We start from the raw sequence: 19,997 nt of genomic DNA on the forward strand, positions 1-19,997 counted from the left end.
ACGTATAAAAGGTCTACTAACAGATTTCAGGTTATGTTAATAAAAATATGCGATCTAAATAAAGGATGTAACGGGACCGCTAAGGTACACGTTACATAAGGTAATAGTTTTTCATAGTAACAGTATGTCCATACTAATATTATAAATGCGATAACATAATATAAAGCTCACATTTGTATGGTTTACTGTGAAATTCGCGGTTTTCAGATTTATTCCTGTACTTGTGCTATAATACCTACCTACCTGCCAATTTTCATGGTTCTAGGTCAATGGCAAGTACCCCATATATTTCTTGACAGACACGACGAACGGAGAGACAGACAGACAGACAACAAAGTGATCCTATAAGGGTTCCATTTTTCCTTTTGAGGTACGGAACCCTAATTGCCTAATGCATTGCCGTAGTGGTTCAAAATTAATGCATTGTTTTAGTGGTTCAAAATACACAGCGCGCTTTATTACCAACTGGTATGTTGGAGGAGCCGTGATAGTCTAGTGGCTAAGGCGCCTTTTCGTAGAAGTTTTAAGCAATTAAATATCACTTGCTTTAACAGTGAAGGAAAACATTGTGATGAAACCGACATGCCTGAGAGTTCTCCATAATACTCTAAAAGATATGCGAATTTGTCCAAACTGCACTGGGCTAGGGTGGCAGACTATGGCCTTACCCTTACGTGAGGAGACCCATCCTTAGTAGTGTGCTGGCAATGGTTTGATGTGATCTTCTTCTTCTTTCTGGTCTGGTTGCCGTTTGAAGTGTTATTGATGATTCAACTTTTTCAAACTTTAAAATTAAATACCTACAAAAAATGTGTAATAAAAATACCTTACCTTGAAAACATTGACAGAGGTTTTTACATAACTAACACTATATTATCTTCTTTTTTACAGACAACTCTTCTGCGTCGAAACACTCAGGGCAAACAATTTCTCACTTTGACACAGGATCCTAAGGCCCCATAAAGCCTGTGAAAATACTACAGATACTGAAGATATACAAAAGATATAGGTACTGTAGAATGAAAAAAATAGAATAAAGAAGAAAAAGATACTAAAGAAAGAAAAAATAGAAGAAAGAGGATCTAATAAGAAAAGGCGCTTTGCACAAGTTGTAAAAAACAAGGTAAATAAAGTTCCAGTTTTTCATAGTTTTACATTATATTCGAAATAATTCAGGAATATTTTTCCTCTCATACTTTTTTACCAACTTTACCTACAATAATTTTTTCATTATTTTTCTGGTTTGACATGCATCATCTGGCCTGTGTAGGATTCCGTACCCAAAGGGTGCTAAAGGAACCCTATTACTAAACCTGTCTGTCTGTCTGTTCGCCGTTTGTCAGCGGGCTGTATTTTTTGAAAATTAAAAAATTTGAAATGGCTGACATGCAAATTAAAAAAATGCTCTTTCTATTACGATGGTACGGAACCCTTCTTGAAGGGGATCGGGTTTTCTTCTGATTCTTCCTCACTTTTAAAATTCAAGGTCGGACTTCGTCTGTATTGGTGTTAGCTGGCGGGCGTGCTCTGCCTTTTTGGAGTGTTGTTTTTTGTTAAAACTGACTGGAAAGCACTCTAAGGAGGTGCCGTGCGTGTGTCGGCGAGCGCCGGCACAGACGGGGTCCATACCTGTATAGTTAATAACTACAAACTTGACATTGGCTAATATTTGTAAAGCCGAGACGACGAGAGAGAGAAAAAAAATACAAGGTCATTACAAGATAAAAATATTAATGGAGCTTTTACATAACTAACACTATATTTCCTTTTTTACAGAAGACAACTCATCTGCGCGCGAAAAAATTGTAAAAAGAAGAATGTAGAAGAAATAAGAAGAAGAAAGAAGAAGAACATGCGTAATAATATAGTTATTGCTAGTTTTTAGCTTTTCAATTCTCATGATACGTTCACGATCAATCCAATCCAAACAAACCCGAAATATAGGAATTACCGGCCGGGTAATTTCGCCTCGGTGTTTTTAAGTGTTTTTGAAAGGATGTCAGGTCATCCGGGAATCCTGTCGAGTCCCAGGTTAACTGATTAGGGCGTTGGTCCTCTTCAGTGGTTGCGACGCTGCCTGCGGCTACAGGTGTTAGATTGTTTCCTGAATGCTATCACAATATCAACTGTTAAACAGTCTCACCACAATCATCATCGTCAGTCGATAGCACGGTCTTGCTCGTCAGAATCTCGTGGCTCCGTTCTGTCCCCTACGTCTTCCAACGCTGCACTTTCCGGGTGAGATTGCCAATCTGGAAACGGGTCGAATTAGAAGAAAGGCGATCGAAATTTAGGTTAGATTAAGAAATATTATTAAGACAATAAGATACCACTAAAAGAAATATATTTCACTGGCACATCATACTGGCAGGTGGCGCGATAGTCGTTCACACGAACGGATGAAAACGGGAAAGTGTGTCCGTCCGTCCGCCATACTACTGTAATAGTATTGTTACGTATAACTTCGGCGATCGGACGAGAACCGGTGTGTTCAACATGGTATGGACGTTGGTAGTATTGTTACGTATACATAATGTGTAACACCACCTCCTCCTTAGTTGTATGTATGTGTGTGTGACCGAACGTAACCAATTGTCGTAATTCTATATACACATGCCGCAATTCCCGAACCTACGCCTATAGAGTCAACTACGCTCACAGCAAATAACTTTAGTTGTCAGACACTAAAGCCATAAGCCAAGACAAGGCCCTAGCCGGTGAAACTATGGCTAAAAGATAAACACCTGGTGTGGATTTATCGTTTATGCCATTACCACCGCCACCAGTACCTATTTATAATCGCCGTAGACCTGTGGAGACCTGAACGGGGTAGGTATCCCAAGGATATCCACGCATCTCAAGCACCCTACCGCAGGCAGCTAAGCGAACGCGTCCCATCTTAGGCCACATCATCACGCCCCGTCAGGTGGATTGTGGTCAAGCGTATGGCTATTAATAGTGGTCAGTGCAGTAGTCAGGCCTCCAGTCCCCTCGTCCGCTGCTAGGGAATCCTGGTAGATTTATGTGACTATTCAAAATCACTTTGTAGGTTATTTCTGTAGCTTCAAATTGCTATTAATATTATAATATATAAAATTGCTATTAAGGCCCTAGCCGGTGAAATTATGGCTTCAGTTTATTAACGTTATCAGTTAAAGTAACGTGCATCATCATCATTAAATTATCGATAATCAATATCAAGATCACAGTGCAATACAATACAAATGTCAAATTATACGTGTAAATTCGTCCATTCAATTCAATTTTCTTTATTGCGAATTTGGGTTAGTTTACAGATCTTAATATATATTGTTAGTGTTCTGCCAAATTCTACCTTACGGCATGCAACAATACAATAATACAGTCATGTCTTGTTATTAAAATATTATTTCTACATATTTTAAGAAGTACTATTAGTAATATTATTGTTACGTATAACTTCGGCAATCGGACGAGAACCGGTGTGTTCAACATGGTATGGACGTTGGTAGTATTGTTACGTATACATAATGTGTAACACCATCTCCTCCTTAGTTGTATGTGTGTGTGTGACCGAACGTAACAAATTGTTGTAATTCTAATACACATGCCGCAATTCTCGAACCTACGCCTATAGAGTCAACTACGCTCACAGCAAATAACTTTAGTTGTCAGACACTAAAGCCATAAGCCAAGACAAGGCCCTAGCCGGTGAAACTATGGCTAAAAGATTAACACCTGGTGTGGATTTATCGATTTATCTGTTATCCCATTACCATTAGCTGTATACTATTAATTCACAACAAAATAGAATTTTATTACAAAATCATCATTGGCACAACTTGTGGAGCTGTAAAGGGAAGTGCACCAAAAGCAGTATTATCGTTTGTTCGGTATTCCTCTTCCAAATTATATAAATCATTTTCATGTAAAGCTTGACCTCAGGTTTCTTGAGTCTATTAACTTCATCACTTAAAGTAATGCGCATCGTCGATGATCAATATCAAGATCACAGTGCAATACAATACAATTCATCATCAATCAGTCATGTCTTGTTATTAAAATATTATTTCTACATATTTTAAGAAGTACTAAGTAATTCTAGTCTAAATATTTTACATTTCTTATACCTTGTCAGTTATATATTCATTAATGGAGTAGTAACCTTGTTCTATTAAAAATTTCATTAATTTTGCTTTAAAGGAAGAAACCTCATTTGTGGCTATAATATTATTATTTCTATTTCTTAAGTAGCTGGTAAGTTTGTAAATAAATAAATGTTATGTAAATAATTTTATAGTTTCATTACAAAAATAGGATTCTATCAAACTATAGTACTTATAGTACGCGACAGGTTGAGATGGCAATCGGGGTATGAGGAGGAGGGACGCCCCGCCTCATACCCCGCAGCGGGTCAGCGCGGGGGCTGTGCGGGTGTGCGGTGCGTCCCCACCCCTGTTGCCATTTCAACCTGTCGCGCACTATACTTGGCACCTACATACAAGTCCGCTATTTTCAAAACCCTCGTTTCGGCAGCCAATAATTAATTATCTACGATTTTGATCTCTATTTCAGAAATATGTAGGTATTATTATCACTTACAACATTTAATCACTTATTATTGTATATTATTTATATTATTTAGTGTACTAAAATATGCTATGCCTAGTTAAAAACCTACTGTTTTTACCATGTTTTTTTATTATTGAGGATTTCTGTTCTCCATCTCCGAAGATATTCATCAGATCCTCACGAAATCTATATGGGACCACCTGGAAAGTATACCCATCCAAAAAAAAAAAAAAATCAAAATCAATCGAAAATCGAAAAATTGCGACGAATTGAGAACCTCCTGCTTTTTGAAGTCGGTTAAAAAGAAGTAGATATGCGTAACATGCGTATCTAAAGCAAAACCACGACACTTGGGTCACATTTGTAGAGCGTTCTCTATCTCTTGCGATTTGTATTTTCTGTCTTATACATTATTATTAAAATGAGTGTAATATTTTATAATAAAATTCCACAGTCAATATTTGACTTGCCTTCACAAAGTTTAAAAATCCATAAAAACTATGTATATTATACAATCGAAGATTACTTATGTAAATGATAAGGAAGCATGGATTTGACTCGCTCCAGCAATGCGCGGGGCTGCAATTGCTTCTATAGTATGGAATATTATCGTAAATTTAAGAATTGAAAAGAGCAGCCGCCGAGTTTCTTGCTGGTTCTTCTCGGTAGGGACGGCATTCCGAACCAGCGGTAAGTAATTTATTTTGACGATTCAAAATCACTTGTAAAAGTCTACTTGAATCTATTCTTTTCTATTCTATTCTATTCTATTCTATTCTATTCTATTCTATTCTATTCTATTCTATTCTATTCTATTCTATTCTATTCTATTCTATTCTATTCTATTCTATTCTATTCTATTCTATTCTGCATGCCAGCCCGATTCGTCCAGTAATTTGAACTGTGCGTTGATAGATTAGTCAGTTAGTCAGCTTTTCCTTTTATATTTAGACTAGCTTACCGGGATCATCAGAGACTTCATCCGTGGTAGTGGTAGTGCAGGATGCAAGCCATCTCTGTATCAAGTAGATGATGCCCGCAACTTATTCCATGTGGCTTTAGGTTATATCACAATCCGTGGGAACTTTTTAATTTTCCGAAACAAAAAGTAGCGTATGCCCTTCCCCGGGATGTAAATCCTCTATACCGAATTCCGCCAAAATCATTCCAACGAAAAGCCCGTGAAAAGCTAGCACATAGAAAAACAGACAAAAACACTTTCGCATTTATAATATTAGTATGGATTCTTAGACCTATTCAAGGTTGTCGATTTATGATTTTTTTAGGGTCCCGTACCTCAAAAGGAAAAACGGAACCCTTATAGGATCACTTTGTCTGTTTGTCTGTCTGTCCGTCCGTCCGTCCGTTCGCGAATTTGTGGTTAAGTACATCATTAAAAAAAATTAAAATGTGTTTCAATTTTCAAAATAAGATAACTATACCGAGTGGGGTATCATATCAAAGGGCTTACCCTGTATATCCTAAAACAGATTTTTATTTATTTTTATGTATAATAGTTTTTGATTTATCGTGCAAAATGTTGGAAAAAATACCCGAGTACGGAACCCTCAGTGCACGAGTCTGACTCGCACTTGGCTGGTTTTTCACGAATCCACTATATAAACACGAACAACTACATATGCAAACTAAAATACAAACACGAACGTCGCAGCATCTCGAAAAATATCTTTAAGTACATATTAAGACGCTTAGGTATACCTACCACCTAATTACCTTATTGCTCATAATCTCTAACAAGTTTTTGTTTCAAGGAAATCTGCAGAAAGTTATAAGCCGATAATAATATAATAGTCTTGTCTTTGTCGATCGAATTAGTAGTTTATTGATCAAATTTTCGTTTGATAATAATTATATAGCTATACAGTTTCATCACACCTCTGACACTCCGTACAAGCAAACAGATTTAATTTTACCTATTACTACTACTGGAACACCGCCATGTCCGCATAAGAACAAGGTGAGTAAGGGTAACTCAGAAGGGCTGTGCTCTGAGCGAAGTCAACCAGGAGAACGCTATACGCAAAATCAGCAGATCGATTGGTTGTTGTGATTGGCTGAATTTATGGAATTCTTGTCGCAACAATGCATAGTAGCCAATAGTTAGCAAGTGTCGGCCAATTAGAGATGATTGCGATCGTCACACTATCCTTGCTCGCGTGACAATTAGGTTGAGATCTATAGAGGGCACTTTGAATTTGCTAAGACACTTAAAAAACTGTCTCAGTTTTGTACCGCTGGCATAAATCTGTCTCGTTTTAATTGAAACTTAAGTCTTAGCAAAATAAAGTTCAGCTCTTTTCTAGTTACTGTAACCTTCACTTGTCGGGGGTGTTATAAATTTTTAATTTACACTTGTACATATTTCTTTATTTTCAGTACACAGTTAAAACATAGTTTATGTGGTTAAAATATTCAGTTTTAAGATTTATCCTTCATGGATACCACCGGCCACGTGGGAGCACAGTGGTTATGTGATATGTCGTACTCTCAAAAACTTATATCCACGGGAACGAAGTTGCGGGCATCAGCTTCTAAATAAATAAATAGATCTGTTAGACTTAGTGAATTATTATTTAGCAAAGTTTTTAATCATTTTTTTTTTGCCAGTGTTGCGCAGACGAATTTTATAAGAAGTGAAGTTTACCTATTACCTATGGGTTGACGGTATTATGAAAAGAGTGGTAGGAAGTGGTTGGATGAGGAAGGAGTGTGGTAGCGCTCATTAGGGAGACCTTTTCATATTATTATAGGCTGACAACGATGATGAAGAAGCTTAAGTTTTTTTTAGCTTTTAGGGATTTGCAGACGTGAAGACCTATATCTTCAAAATAAACATCTTTCTATCCCGGAATAGAATTGAAAGGGTAAAACATTTTAAGTTTTTTTTTCTTTTGATTTTTTTTTTAGTTTTTACTTAGTTTTTTAATTTTTTTTAGTTAATTTATTTATTTTATGGAAACACAGTACAATTATATATTATATGTACAATGTACATTACTTTAATTCCATACATTACTATACATACATCACACATTAGTTACAAGGATTATGACTTTTTCGCAATGAGAAATCTTGTAAAGGTTGTAAATAATAATGTAAATAATTTTTATATAAATTAATGGTATAAAGGTAAATATTGACACGAAATTCCTCAGTTATAAATCTCATCTCTTGCAAAGACTTGCCTGACTTGACTGGTCTTCTGTGTACTAACTTCTATATTAATATTATATTCCCCAATGTTCGTATTTATCAGTATTGTGTTAATATTTGTCTACATCTTCAGCACTGTCATTAAACCGAAGAAATACCCGCCAGGTAAGTGGTTTATTATCATACACATAACAAAATTAGACTGATTAATTGATTATTACTAATGACGAACGTTAGTCGACGAACATTTGCTTTAATAGCTAATTTTAAAAACTAGAAAGTCATTATTTACCCATTTTAATTAGTGTCGTGTTAATTTTCATGCGAATTTTATTTTCAAAACAGTTACAAAAGTAACTAATTTTTTTTTATGTAAATAAAGGGAACGCTCGAACTTTGAAATCAAATAAAACACCCTGTGTAAGTGATATTACCACAATTTTGTTTAATTTTAAAGGACATTTAGTGACATTAGATATGGCTGAATGGCTGCCGCATCTCTACTGCAGACGTGGTGTATCCTGCTGGACCAATTTTTAACGATATTTTCGCTTAAATTGAGGCACAATCAACAAATTCACACCAATCAGTGATATTTTCGTAGTTCGTTGTGGCATCTGATGAATTCCCCTTAGATTTCGTCGCTCTAAATCTGGCGATTCACCTTGTTAACAAAACCACTCAATCAGAAATGAGCCTTATCACTGAAGATATTTTTTTTACCCGTGACTGTGGCAAAGCCAAAAGGAAGGGTTATGATTTTAGCAGTCTATGTATGTATGCATGTACATATTATGTTTGTATCCGAATTCTGTATGTTCCACCGTAGTGCCTAACTAAACTACTGAGCCGAGTTTGACGAATAAGGTGTCAATTGATTCGTTGTAAAGGTCCGGGTGACGTGGATATATTTATACGAAATAAATTGACCTAACGGATGTTACATCAATAACAAGTGTAAATTAAAAATTTATAACACCCCCGACGATCCAAAGTATAAGAATCTAGAAAAGAGCTGATAACTCTTAAACGGCTGAACCAATTTTTTTAGATTATAGCTAAGAACACTCTCGATCAAGCCACCTTTCAAACAAAAAAAACTAAATTAAAATCGGTTCATTCGTTTAGGCGCTACGATGCCACAGACAGATACACAGATACACAGATACACAGACACACAGATACACAGATACACACGTCAAACTTATAACACCCCTCTTTTTGGGTCGGGGGTTAAAAAAGCGGAGATCAACAAAAATTTTTTTTGCTATTGTATCGAGTGGAATGTCAAATGAAAGAGGAGAAAATTCTGAGCTCACGAATATAAATGTACAACAACATTAAAAATTATACTATAAGCGATTGAAAAACAATTTTCCTCTAAGATTTCAAAGTTTACTAAGACGATCGCAGTCGGGTTTTAGTTTTCAACTTTTTGTCTCTACAATCTGTAGTTTTACGTAACTAAGTGAGCGATGTACTTCTACTATTCTTTGTGCGGTAGAGTTGATGCCTGCGACTTCTTTCTTTTGGATTTCAGTTTTTAAAAATTCCGAGGGATTAATTCCGTGGTATTCTTACATTTTTCGGGATAATAAGTAACATCATTGTCCTACTTCCTTGGAAGGGCATGAAACTGCGCCATCAATGAGACTTTATTATCGGCTTCGGAAAACAAAATTCGGATCTATCCCTCATACAAAAAGTAGGTAGGTACTACCTACGTCCAGTTCCATGCATTTGGTTTTTTAGGTCCAAGATGGTATCCATTTTTCGGTTGCTTTGGCCTCATAAATAGTAGGATGAAGCAACATGGCTCTCAATGGAAGGTGCTCTCGGAAATGGCGAAGGAATTCTCCACGAAAGTTCTCGGCTTGAAACTTGGCAATCAATTGGTTGTAGTTGTCTACGGAGAGAAGAACATACGACAAGTAACAACTGAGAAGGAGTTCGATGCTCGACCAGACAGCTTCTTTTTGAAATTACGGACTTTTGGTAAACGTGTAGGTAAAAACTTTTATGTTAATCTTAATTTCAGGAGACCTGTATAAACTGTTATGTAATTTTGTTGTACTACGAATCGTGTTTAAAATATGACTGTGTTACGGAGTACATAATTTTTAATATAATAAAACACAAAAATGTTTCTACCTACTTATGTCCGTTATTGGAAATCGTATGCAATGTTAATCGGGTCGCTTGCACGTGCGCTAGGTACGTTCCAATAAAAAGTAAAGTAAAACATTTGAAGAATTAATTATTTATTGGTCACACCCCTAACATCTCCTTAAATATGATACCACATTTGGTAAAGTTATCTTATTTTAAAAATTGAAAATAGGTAATCAATAAATTATTAATTGTTCATGAATTTTTATTTTGTGATGTAACCAGCAATTCACTTTTTTTGGATTTTTTCCTTTACTTGTGCTATAAGACCTACCTACCTGCCACATTTTATGATTCTAGATCAACGGTAAGTAGATACCCTAAAGGTTTTCTTGACAGACAACAGACGGACAGCCTGCCAGATAGACAGACAGACAAAAAAGTGATCCTATAAGGGTTCCGTTTTTCCTTTTGACGAACGGAACTCTAAAAAAAGATAAATCTATTTTTCCTAGATCTTTTTATTACATCTGAGTCCAGTATTAGAGATAGCTAGTGATATGTGGCGATGGTAAGGCCTTATAATATCATTACAGGTATAACATTCGTAGATGGTCCGCTATGGAGAGAGCATAGACCTTTTACAATGAAGCACCTGCGGAAGCAAGGTTTTGGAAAACCGCCGATGGAGCAAGACATTCAAGCACAATTGAACAATATATTGGATGTTTTGGGAAAGAGCAATGGCAGTTCGATCAGCATCAGAACTCCTATGTCAATTGCCCTGGTTAACATCATATGGAAATATGTGGCAGGTATAATCCTATTAATATTATAAATGTGAAGGTGTGGATATTTGGAAACTGGTGGTGTATGTTGCTACTCAATCACGCAAAAACTACAGGATGGATTTGGCTGTTTGGAACGGAGATAAATTATACCCTGAATTAACACATAGGCTACTTTTTATCCTGGAAAATCAAAGATTTTGAAAAACGTAAATCCACGCGGACGAAGTCGCAAGCATCAGCTAGTATCTTATAGGTATGTTAAATATATTTGGTTGTCTGTCTGTTCGTTACCAAAACTTTTTTTTAATTACATGATGACTATTTTGAAACTATAGGTACTTGTTGTTAAAAGAAAATACACATTCTGTGAAAATTTCAACGCTCTACCTGTTCACGAGAACAAACAATGTGTACCTATCCTTATGTCACAATTTCCGAACGAGTGTCTAGCACAACTACCTACTATCAAAACAAAACAAGTCAGTTGTTACCTTTCTGCAACACGTGCAACTTGCGTGCAACGTACCTAATTATTATGAAATCAAAGTATATTTCGCACTTACTCGTAATGCGGCGCGGTGTGAATTCTCAATTTCGGCACTTTAACTGAAGCCACCAGTACTTAACAACGCCACAGACATGTGGATTCCTCAACGTGGTACCCCAAGGATACGGAGAACCACCCGGCAGCATCGGCACAACGGTCAGTGAGGGTTACATTCGTTACTAAATGGCCAAAATTATATCTACGCTACAAAGCCTCCTCGATAGAACCTCGATAGCTCAACGGTTGAGGAGCGGACTGACTTCCGAAAGGTCGGCGGTTCAAACCCCACCCGTTAACCCGTTGCGTTATTGTCGTACCCACTCCTGGGACAAGATTTACGCTTAATTGGAGGGGAAAGGGGAGTATTAGTCATGATTAGCATGGCTAGTATTCTTTTTTTTTTTTTTTAAAAAAAGAATTTTTTTAAAAAAAAGCTCACTTACAGACTGACCGAGGACCCTTGGCACGCTTCGGGTACGGTACCCTACAAACGTGGCTCTAAAATCAATGCTACAAACGCATGCCAGTCATTAGCTAGTTAATCTTTTACTATCTGTATTAATAAATAAAATTGAAGTGTCTGTCTGTTTGAACGGGCTAATCTTCGAAATGGCTAAACCTATTTTGACGGGACTTTCACAGGCTAGGCTCCGAATTTGAAAAATGGAGTAATTGTGTTTTTCTACCTATGTACACTGATATCTCCAAGATTTCTGAACCAATTTGCAAATTTTTTTTTTCATCGATAAAGAAACTTTGGGACATTGTTCCATAAAAAAATTGGATTCCAACTCCTCAATCCTGATGCTACAGAGGGTCTGACCAATCCACGCTGGCGAAGCTGCGGGCATCATCTAGTTATTAATATAAAACAAGTGGTCGAATGCTCGTGAGGCACGTAATATCTGTCCTCGAAAAACACGACCATTTTGCCAAAAGTTTGATAAGGAAGAAGTAGAAGAAGGTATGGATAAAATGATGGTGGAATATTTGCAGGTGAGCACATAGAGGAAAATAAGTTGAGACAATTTCTGCAGTTCTCCAGTGCCAGGTCTAAAGCATTCACTTTAGCAGGAGGTTATCTAGACCAATGGCCATGGCTGAGATTCATTTTCCCAAATTGGACTGGCTATAACATTATAAAGAATATGAACAAAGAGATATTGGACATTATTGAGGTATGAACCAATCAATCAGCCTTTTTGCGTGTATAGCTGAACGTAGGCCTTCCCGAGAGCCCACCAACACACACGGTTTGTCGTCTCCCTCAACCACCCACTTCTCCCTACCTTCTAAAGCGTCAGACCACGTACAGCAAGTGTGGCCGTCGGTTCTGTGACAGACATGGCTCCTCACTGCCTTTTCAGCTTGCAGATTCGTTGAGCTATGTCGGTTACATGACCTACCAAACAAAAAAGAATCATCAATATCGGCTCATAATTGGCGGAGTAATCGCGTAATGTCAATAAATTTATAACACCACCGACAAGTGATTACAGTAACTAGAAAAGAGCTGATAACTTTCAAACGGCTGAACCGATTTTCTTGGATTATACCTAAGAACACTCTCGATCAAGCCACCTTTCAAACAAAAAAAAACTAAATTAAAATCGGTTCATTAGTTTAGGAGCTACGATGCCACAGACAGATACACAGATACATAATATGTCAAACTTATAACACCCCTTTTTTGGGTCGGGGGTTTCGAATTGAGAACCTCCTCCTTTTTTTTTGAAGTTTTGAGGAGGTATTGTGTGCAAAGTGCAGCAAGGCGACCTCACATCGGAAGCGCACCGTCACCAGGGTAGACTCAGGCGATCCATCTAATGTAGATGATGATGATGATTATGATTATTGCCAGATTCTCATTTCATATAATGTATTTAGTACTTAAACTAGGGGAAAAACATATTTCTTATTCTTATTTCCTAGAATAATAAAATTACTAATTGACTTCCACTAGAATGACAAAGTAGAGTTCTGGAAAATCCACTTTCAATTACTAAAATGCATCCGTTTGGCCTTTGGTATACTTTAGTAACTTATTCACTTACTTACTTACTTAGTGGTGATTATTAAAAATAATAACTTCATAATATGACTATGTCCGTGACTTCGTCTGCGCAAACCACTGTAGCGTAGCTACTCTCAAAAATCCAAAAATTCTTCTTCTTCAAAAATCCTTTCTTGGCGGATATCTATGACTATTATCTGTATGCCCAGCCCGATCCGGCCAGCATGAGTATGAGCTGTGCTTTAGTTGATTAGTCAGTCAGTCTGTTGCCTCTTCCTTTTACTTATATATTATTTAGAAGAAGTGAATTTTCAGGATGCTATATGGAGACATCACAGCACCGTTGAAGGCAATGATTATATTTACTCATTCTTAAAAGAAATATACGACAACAAAGATACGTATACGGGTAAGTCTCTATATACTTGTACTTACAGCTTTAGAATCATCGATGTATATGGATGAGAAAAAAAAATGCGCTCACAAGTTAAAGAGAATTGGCAAAAGTCTCTGCATCACGCATCAGTCGGCCGCACACGCTTTATCGTATCGCACGTGTTTTTGACTGTCGAAAATGCCGTCATGTGCGGTCAAATCTTGCAAAAACCGTACGGAAATCCATCAAAAAAAAGATGGAATAACATTTCACTCGTAAGTATATCGTTTTCTCATTTAATTTAACGTATAAGCTGGGTATGTTTTTAATTTTGTTATGATTAAATTTTTGCCGCAAAAATATCGTACAATTGGAATACAGAAAGAATGGAGTCGTGTTATTTTTTTTGAAGTAAAACTTTTTATTCGCGTATGACAGACTACTTATGATCACACTAATATTATAAAGGCGAAAGTTTGTATGTGTGTGTGTGTGTGTGTGTGTGTGTGTGTGTGTGTATGTTTGTTACTCCTTCACGCAAAAACTACTGGACGGATTGTGCTGAAATTTAGAATGGAGATAGATTATACCCTGGATTAGCACATAGACTACTTTTTATCCCGGAAAATCAAAGAGTTCCCACGGGAATTTTAAAAAACCTACATCCACGCGAACGAAGTCGCGGGTATCAGCTAGTCATGAATATATTTAACTATGATTGTATGTTTGTAAGTATTTAACTATGTATGTTTGTATATAATTAACTGTTTTACTATGTATGTATATTTCGCATCCTCACCCGCAATTGTGAAGCTTACGCATTGATTTGGGCATCCACATCTGCATCTACAATAATAATAATCAATGCGGATAGTCACGCGGATGCGGATGTTGCAAGTCGTGAAAACTATATATGTATGTTTGAGTGTATACATGCTTATATGTATTTTTTATGTATTTAACTATGTATGTTTATGTATGTATTTACGATGTGTGTATTTTGTATGTATACGTCGTACGTACGACGTAGCTATATTTTAGCGATTTTGCAGATAAAATTGACGAAATATTGCACAAAACAGCTCCATTCCATCCTTGTTCTTTTTTATAGTAGAGAGTTGACGCTCGCGTCAAATTCACTGACGAGTTCAATGACGTAATATTTATTTTTTTATAGGCTCATTTTTGTAAACGGATTTATATGGGAATGACTTATCCTTATACATCGATGTTTAGAATCCATCGTTATGCTTTTAGAGCAGACGCTTATTTGGTAGTACCTATCAAATAAATAGATCAATCGCTTACTGCGCAGGTTCAAGGTCGTCGCTCACATCGTTTTGGTCATTGTCGTCGTTGTCATTATCGTCAATCGATAAACATCCACTGCTGGACGACGAACGTATATATTTATAGGCCATGGGGTTGTGTCGCTGAATCCCGTGGCTCAAATCTGTCCACTTAGTGGGAGTGGAGAGGGATGTGTATTCCTGTTTGAAAACCCCTTTGTAGCACCTTGGGATCGCCACGTGTAGCGGTTCTTGTGTGTGGCTCGCCCACTACCAAATTTTCATCTCCATAGCCCGTTGAGCTATGTAGGGTACTTTGGTTCTTCTACGGATCTCCTCATTTCTGAAATTTAATTTGATGACGTAGAGAAATAAAGAAACTGCAAGCATTGTTCCCTCCTTTTCCCGCTAAATGATTCTGAGCTTTCCTCAATGAGGCCCAATAAAGGCAGAAACAAAGTATATATATATATATTTTTTTTATTCCCTATAGGTAAGCGCTTGACCACAATCACACCTGATGGAAAGTGATGATGTGGTCTAAGATGGGACGTGTTTACCTAGAAGGTGCCTATTCACTCTTGTTTTAAAGATACCCGGATTGCTTATGGCTTATAGATTTCTAGACAATCTAATTCATTGAACTATTCAGACTGACAGAGGTAAGTCGCAGACGTAATCTTGACCGCTCAACGTCCGCGGACATCTCAGACATCTCTCAAGGCGATTGTGCACAGGAGCGGCCCTCTTCTATAATCATAGACATACAATTTTCTTGTCTATAATCAAAAGTGTACACCTATCAAGTTGCAGCTGTTAGGACGCGTCCCATAGTTTATTTTACGCCAAATTAGCGAGTATGTCTGAGATCCGTATGTTATCACTAGCAATACGCACTGTTCGAAGGCTGGACGTTAGTTAAAGGTAGCTGACGCCATCTCTTCATAGGAATGAATATGACTATAATCATGTTTTCAGAGGATCAATTAAAGGGCGTGTGCCTTGACATCCTGATCGCAGCGTCTAACACAGGGAGCAGTGCTTTGGACTTCGCTTTCATCTGTCTCTTACGTCACCCAAATGTACAGAATAAAGTTTATGAAGAGATCAGTCGAGTTCTGGGTGATGATACACCAAGTTGGTCGGACAATGGAAGGTATACCTACTATAAACCCATTCAAATGCTAAGAGCTAAAGTTTGACACCTCCAGTCAACGTCACTCATAAAATATATTATTTAGGTACCTACTAAATAATAGAGAGAGAGCCAGCGCGTGCCAGACCTTCGTTAATTTTTATAAAAATTGAAAGTTTCTTCGCGCATTGTTCCCAACAAAGCACAGACCACTTGTGTTCTGTGCAACAAAGGGAGGAACGATCAGCGACTATGAAGTTTGGACTATGGTGCTCTGTAGTACTAAAGCCGATGGGTTGATCATGATGAATGTATTAAAATATTATTAATAATAGTTAATCGGTAACTGAATCTAAAGCTGATCATCAAATTAATCCAATGTTATAGACTCATCTACACATCTGCGTTCCTCTCCGAAGTCCATAGACTTTGTACAGTAGCACCTTTCCTGGGCGGACGAAGGGCATTGACTGACATTGAAATGGAGGGGTACTTAATACCTAAAGGGACAACTATCCTCGTATCGCTAGGAGACTTGCATCAAGACGAGACTCTTTGGGATGAACCGAACACCTTCAAGCCAGAAAGATTTATCGACGAAAATGGAGCCCTAAAAACTCCGGCGAATCTTTATCCATTTGGTCTAGGTATGTGAAACTTTTTTTACCAATAGACGAGGATAACAAATAAACAACAGGCGGATGACTGGGTTGTGAACCTTTGCAGCACTAAAAGAACCACCTATGTATTGCCGGCTTTTTAAGCATTTGTTGTGTAAGATTATTTTTAAAAAACCGGCAAAGTGCGAATCAGACTCGTGCACCTAGGGTTCCGTACTCGGGTATTTTTTCCGACATTTTGTCATGACGATAAATCAAAAACTATTATTTATTTATTTATTTATTTATTTAATTATTTAATTAGAACGGACCTCTTAAGTCCAATTACACTAATTAAATTAATTAATTTAATTATGCATAAAATTAAATAAAAATCAGTTTTAGAATGTACAGGTAAAGCCCTTGCAATGAAATCCCACTTGGTTTAGTTATCTATCTTACTTTGAAAATTGAAAATACTAATTTTATTTGTTCATAAACACATTTTAATTTTTTTTGTTGTATAACCACAAATTCACTCTTTTCGGATTATCTTTTGGAAATTGATGGTTTTTTCCTTTACTTCTGCTATAAGACCTACTCGTGCCTACCTGCCTTTCATGTTTCTAGGTCAACGGTTTTATTTAACCTACTTAACTGTTATTCTGAGTGACGCTTATAGTTGATTACCTCTTGAGTCATCAAAAAACATGTAAAAAAGTGTAGAGATTATTATTGAAAATATTATAAATAATTATTTATGTGATGTATTCCTTTATCTTTTACAGGTCGTAGACGCTGTCCGGGTGAACCTTTAGGCAGATGCTTCATATTTATAATGCTAGTGGGAATCGTCCAGAAATATAGACTCCAATGCAACGGGCCTCCACCATCCGCGGAATCAGTCATCGGTCTCCTCGCAGAACCAATACAGTTTACCGCACAATTTGTGAAGAGACTATAAAAGTCAATTCCATATACGTATATGTACGCCAAAACGACATACTAGTTTGACATTGCGGCATGCCACAGGGTCGTTCACTCTAACAGGGTCATATCACTGTTATTCGATTGTAACGTTCGATTATTATTCCATTAATTTTCAATTACTTTGAAGTCATCGAAGGTTATGTAAAATATTATGTTGAGAGACACCGAGATATTTAAAGAAGCAATTTTATAAGAATAAAACGTGGCAACACTTGCACTCGGGGGAATGTTTGGCAACACTGGAGATAGGATAGGGACATAGAGTAGGATTATATTTGGATAGGGAGGTGTGTCTTTTGAGCGGGGTAGGATTTTTGGTAGTAGAGGAATATTTTAGTTAATATAGCGTGATTAATCAATGTTTGGAGTTTTATAGTAAAAGCTAATATACGATGTTACACTTGCGCAACGCCTTTGATGTCGAACGATGTTACCGCTCGTGTAAGTATTTACGCAGTCCTACACAAATATGCGAGGGCGGTCACAAAGGCTTCAACTCTTCAACCCTGATGATGCAGGATACAGCACTCCTAAACCATAGAGATTCAGGAACTGTTCCTGGTGAAATAATATTTCAAATATCGAGCATAGACTTCATCATTGAACTCTAAGTCCCAACTTTGTTATCCTGATGCTGCAAGGTGCTGAGTTCCTATTTATAATTAAACTCGTAAGTCCCAACTCTTCAACCCTGATGCACTCCTAAACCATACAGATTCAGGAACTTTTCCAGGTGAAATAGTATTACAAATATCGAGCATAAGACTACATCGTTGAAATCCAAGCCCTCAATTTTGATGCTGCGAGGTACCTACTGTACTCTGAGTATGAAAAATCCATGCTTCTCACATGGAAAACTGTTATGTGGCTTTCTCACGCTTCGGGACACCGCGCGTCTCATTCACATATGCACCAGACGGAGAAACTAAAAATATTGTGTAGAAAAAAGCATTTCAATAAATAAAATATACAAGGGAACACTTTTTATTTTAAGTAACATTGCAAAGCATGCCGGGTACAGCTAGTATATTATAAATGCGAAAGCGTGTTTCTTTTTGGTTTGTTGGTTTATTGGTTTGTCCTTCAATCACGTTTATTAGAAATCATACCACTGATGGTTATGACATCCATATGACTTTTAATCAGAGATCGGGGGATCCCAGGCTTCTAACTTTTCGGAGTTATGCGCGTTTCAAGTATCACTAATAACACTTAATCACGTAATCACGTAAGGAAAAATCGAGAGGAAACCTGCATGCCTGAGAGTTCTCCATAATGTTCTCATAGGGAGAAAATATTACAAGCTAGCCTTATCTAATTACTATACAAATCATGCCCGCGTGGAATGTTACCAAGAATATTGGCTGCATTTCCACGCTGGACAGCCAGGCTGATCCGTTGCGCAAAAAATGAGCCAGCCCTCATAGGCGTGTGAATTCTGCCAATCTGCACTTGGCCAGAGTGGTAGACTATGATCATCTCATTCTGAGAGAAGACGCTGCTCTGTAGTCTGTAGTGAGCCGGTGGTGGGTTGATCATGGTGATGAGGAAAGCCAGATCTAGAAAAGAAAAACCCCCTTAAGAAAAAGCCCTATATTATAATTTTTTAACCAAACAAGTCGATGATGTAATATGAATGTCAAATATGTGAAGCTGAATGAAGGGCAGACTTAGTGAGTCTTCTGACATAGCCTATTAAAAACATGACATACTTTGATTCTGCTTTCTTCATACAGGTTTGGCCATATTGTCCACAAGGATTTCTTTCCTCAGGGATTTTCCTCGGGTTTTTAATTCAGGGGTTTTTGTCCGGGACTCTTTTTTTAGAGCTTTTGTGCAAAAATATTAAGAAATCCATTAAGGTTCAAGTTTTTATATATTTTAAGCCTTAATAAAAATGATCGTGTTCGCAATACCACTGTGTTGCAGAGAATGGGAAAGTCCACTGAGTTACTCAAATGTGTGCAAAGGAGAAAGCTCGAATATCTGGGCCATATAATGCGCAACTCAAAATATGACCTGCTACAGCTTATAATATAGGGCAAGATAAAAGGCAAACGTAGACATGGCTGTAGATGAACATCCTGGCTTAAGAACTTTCGCCAGTGGTTCAATATGAGTGCACGGTCACTGTTTAGAGCAGCGGTGAACAAAATCCAGTTAGCCTTAATGATTGCCAACCTCCGATAGGAAATGGCACTAGAAAAGGAAGAATAAAAATTAATTACCAATGTCGTTTGGTTATTTAATCGGCTCGGTTATTACCATTAGTTAAATTACTTTTTATAATTATTATGACGTATTTTAGGAATACGGTTAATACATGTTGAATGAATACCTTCCACTTTCGTACTTTTAAACATACGTGCGATACCTAGTTAGGTAAACTATAAAAAATATAATGATACTGGTGAAATTTCTT

At 37.1% G+C, this 19,997-nt stretch overlaps 1 protein-coding gene and 2 long non-coding RNA genes across 4 annotated transcripts; 2 read left to right on the forward strand and 1 right to left on the reverse strand.

Annotated features, from left to right (window-relative positions):
- Window positions 1-895: 895 nt before the first annotated feature.
- Window positions 896-2,300, forward strand: LOC123880754. Its single transcript, XR_006799332.1, has 2 exons — window positions 896-1,123; window positions 1,777-2,300. It is a non-coding gene; the product is annotated as an uncharacterized LOC123880754 (long non-coding RNA).
- A 3,323-nt stretch (window positions 2,301-5,623) lies between these two features.
- On the reverse strand, window positions 5,624-9,363 carry LOC123880755. Its single transcript, XR_006799333.1, has 3 exons — window positions 9,307-9,363; window positions 9,207-9,211; window positions 5,624-5,635 (listed from the first exon to the last, which is right to left on the reverse strand). It is a non-coding gene; the product is annotated as an uncharacterized LOC123880755 (long non-coding RNA).
- LOC123880752 (probable cytochrome P450 305a1) lies at window positions 7,805-18,534 on the forward strand. Of its 2 annotated transcripts, XM_045929051.1 has the most exons (9): window positions 7,805-7,890; window positions 9,478-9,732; window positions 10,431-10,649; window positions 12,169-12,350; window positions 13,502-13,595; window positions 15,830-16,007; window positions 16,374-16,633; window positions 17,374-17,572; window positions 18,318-18,534. In XM_045929051.1, exons 1-8 carry the CDS (start codon window positions 7,812-7,814, stop codon window positions 17,547-17,549), a joined length of 1,443 nt encoding a protein of 480 aa, XP_045785007.1. In that variant the 5' UTR covers window positions 7,805-7,811; the 3' UTR covers window positions 17,550-17,572; window positions 18,318-18,534. The 2 variants fall into 2 exon arrangements, with proteins under 2 accessions (XP_045785007.1, XP_045785006.1); XM_045929050.1 differs by having other exon boundaries at window positions 17,374-18,534.
- The last annotated feature ends 1,463 nt before the right edge of the window (window positions 18,535-19,997 follow it).

This window comes from Maniola jurtina, chromosome Z (genome assembly GCF_905333055.1).
Source record: "Maniola jurtina chromosome Z, ilManJurt1.1, whole genome shotgun sequence".
In the NCBI taxonomy this organism is placed as follows: domain Eukaryota; kingdom Metazoa; phylum Arthropoda; class Insecta; order Lepidoptera; family Nymphalidae; genus Maniola; species Maniola jurtina.

What these genes read in the sequence shown, in the direction of transcription:
- LOC123880752 (XM_045929050.1), top strand. Translation starts at nt 7,812, where the DNA reads ATGTTCGTATTTATCAGTATTGTGTTAATATTTGTCTACATCTTCAGC. An exon ending in AGATATTGGACATTATTGAG is followed by an intron (nt 12,351 to 13,501) that starts GTATGAACCAAT and finishes GTGAATTTTCAG; the next exon opens with GATGCTATATGGAGACATCA. An exon ending in CAACAAAGATACGTATACGG is followed by an intron (nt 13,596 to 15,829) that starts GTAAGTCTCTAT and finishes TCATGTTTTCAG; the next exon opens with AGGATCAATTAAAGGGCGTG.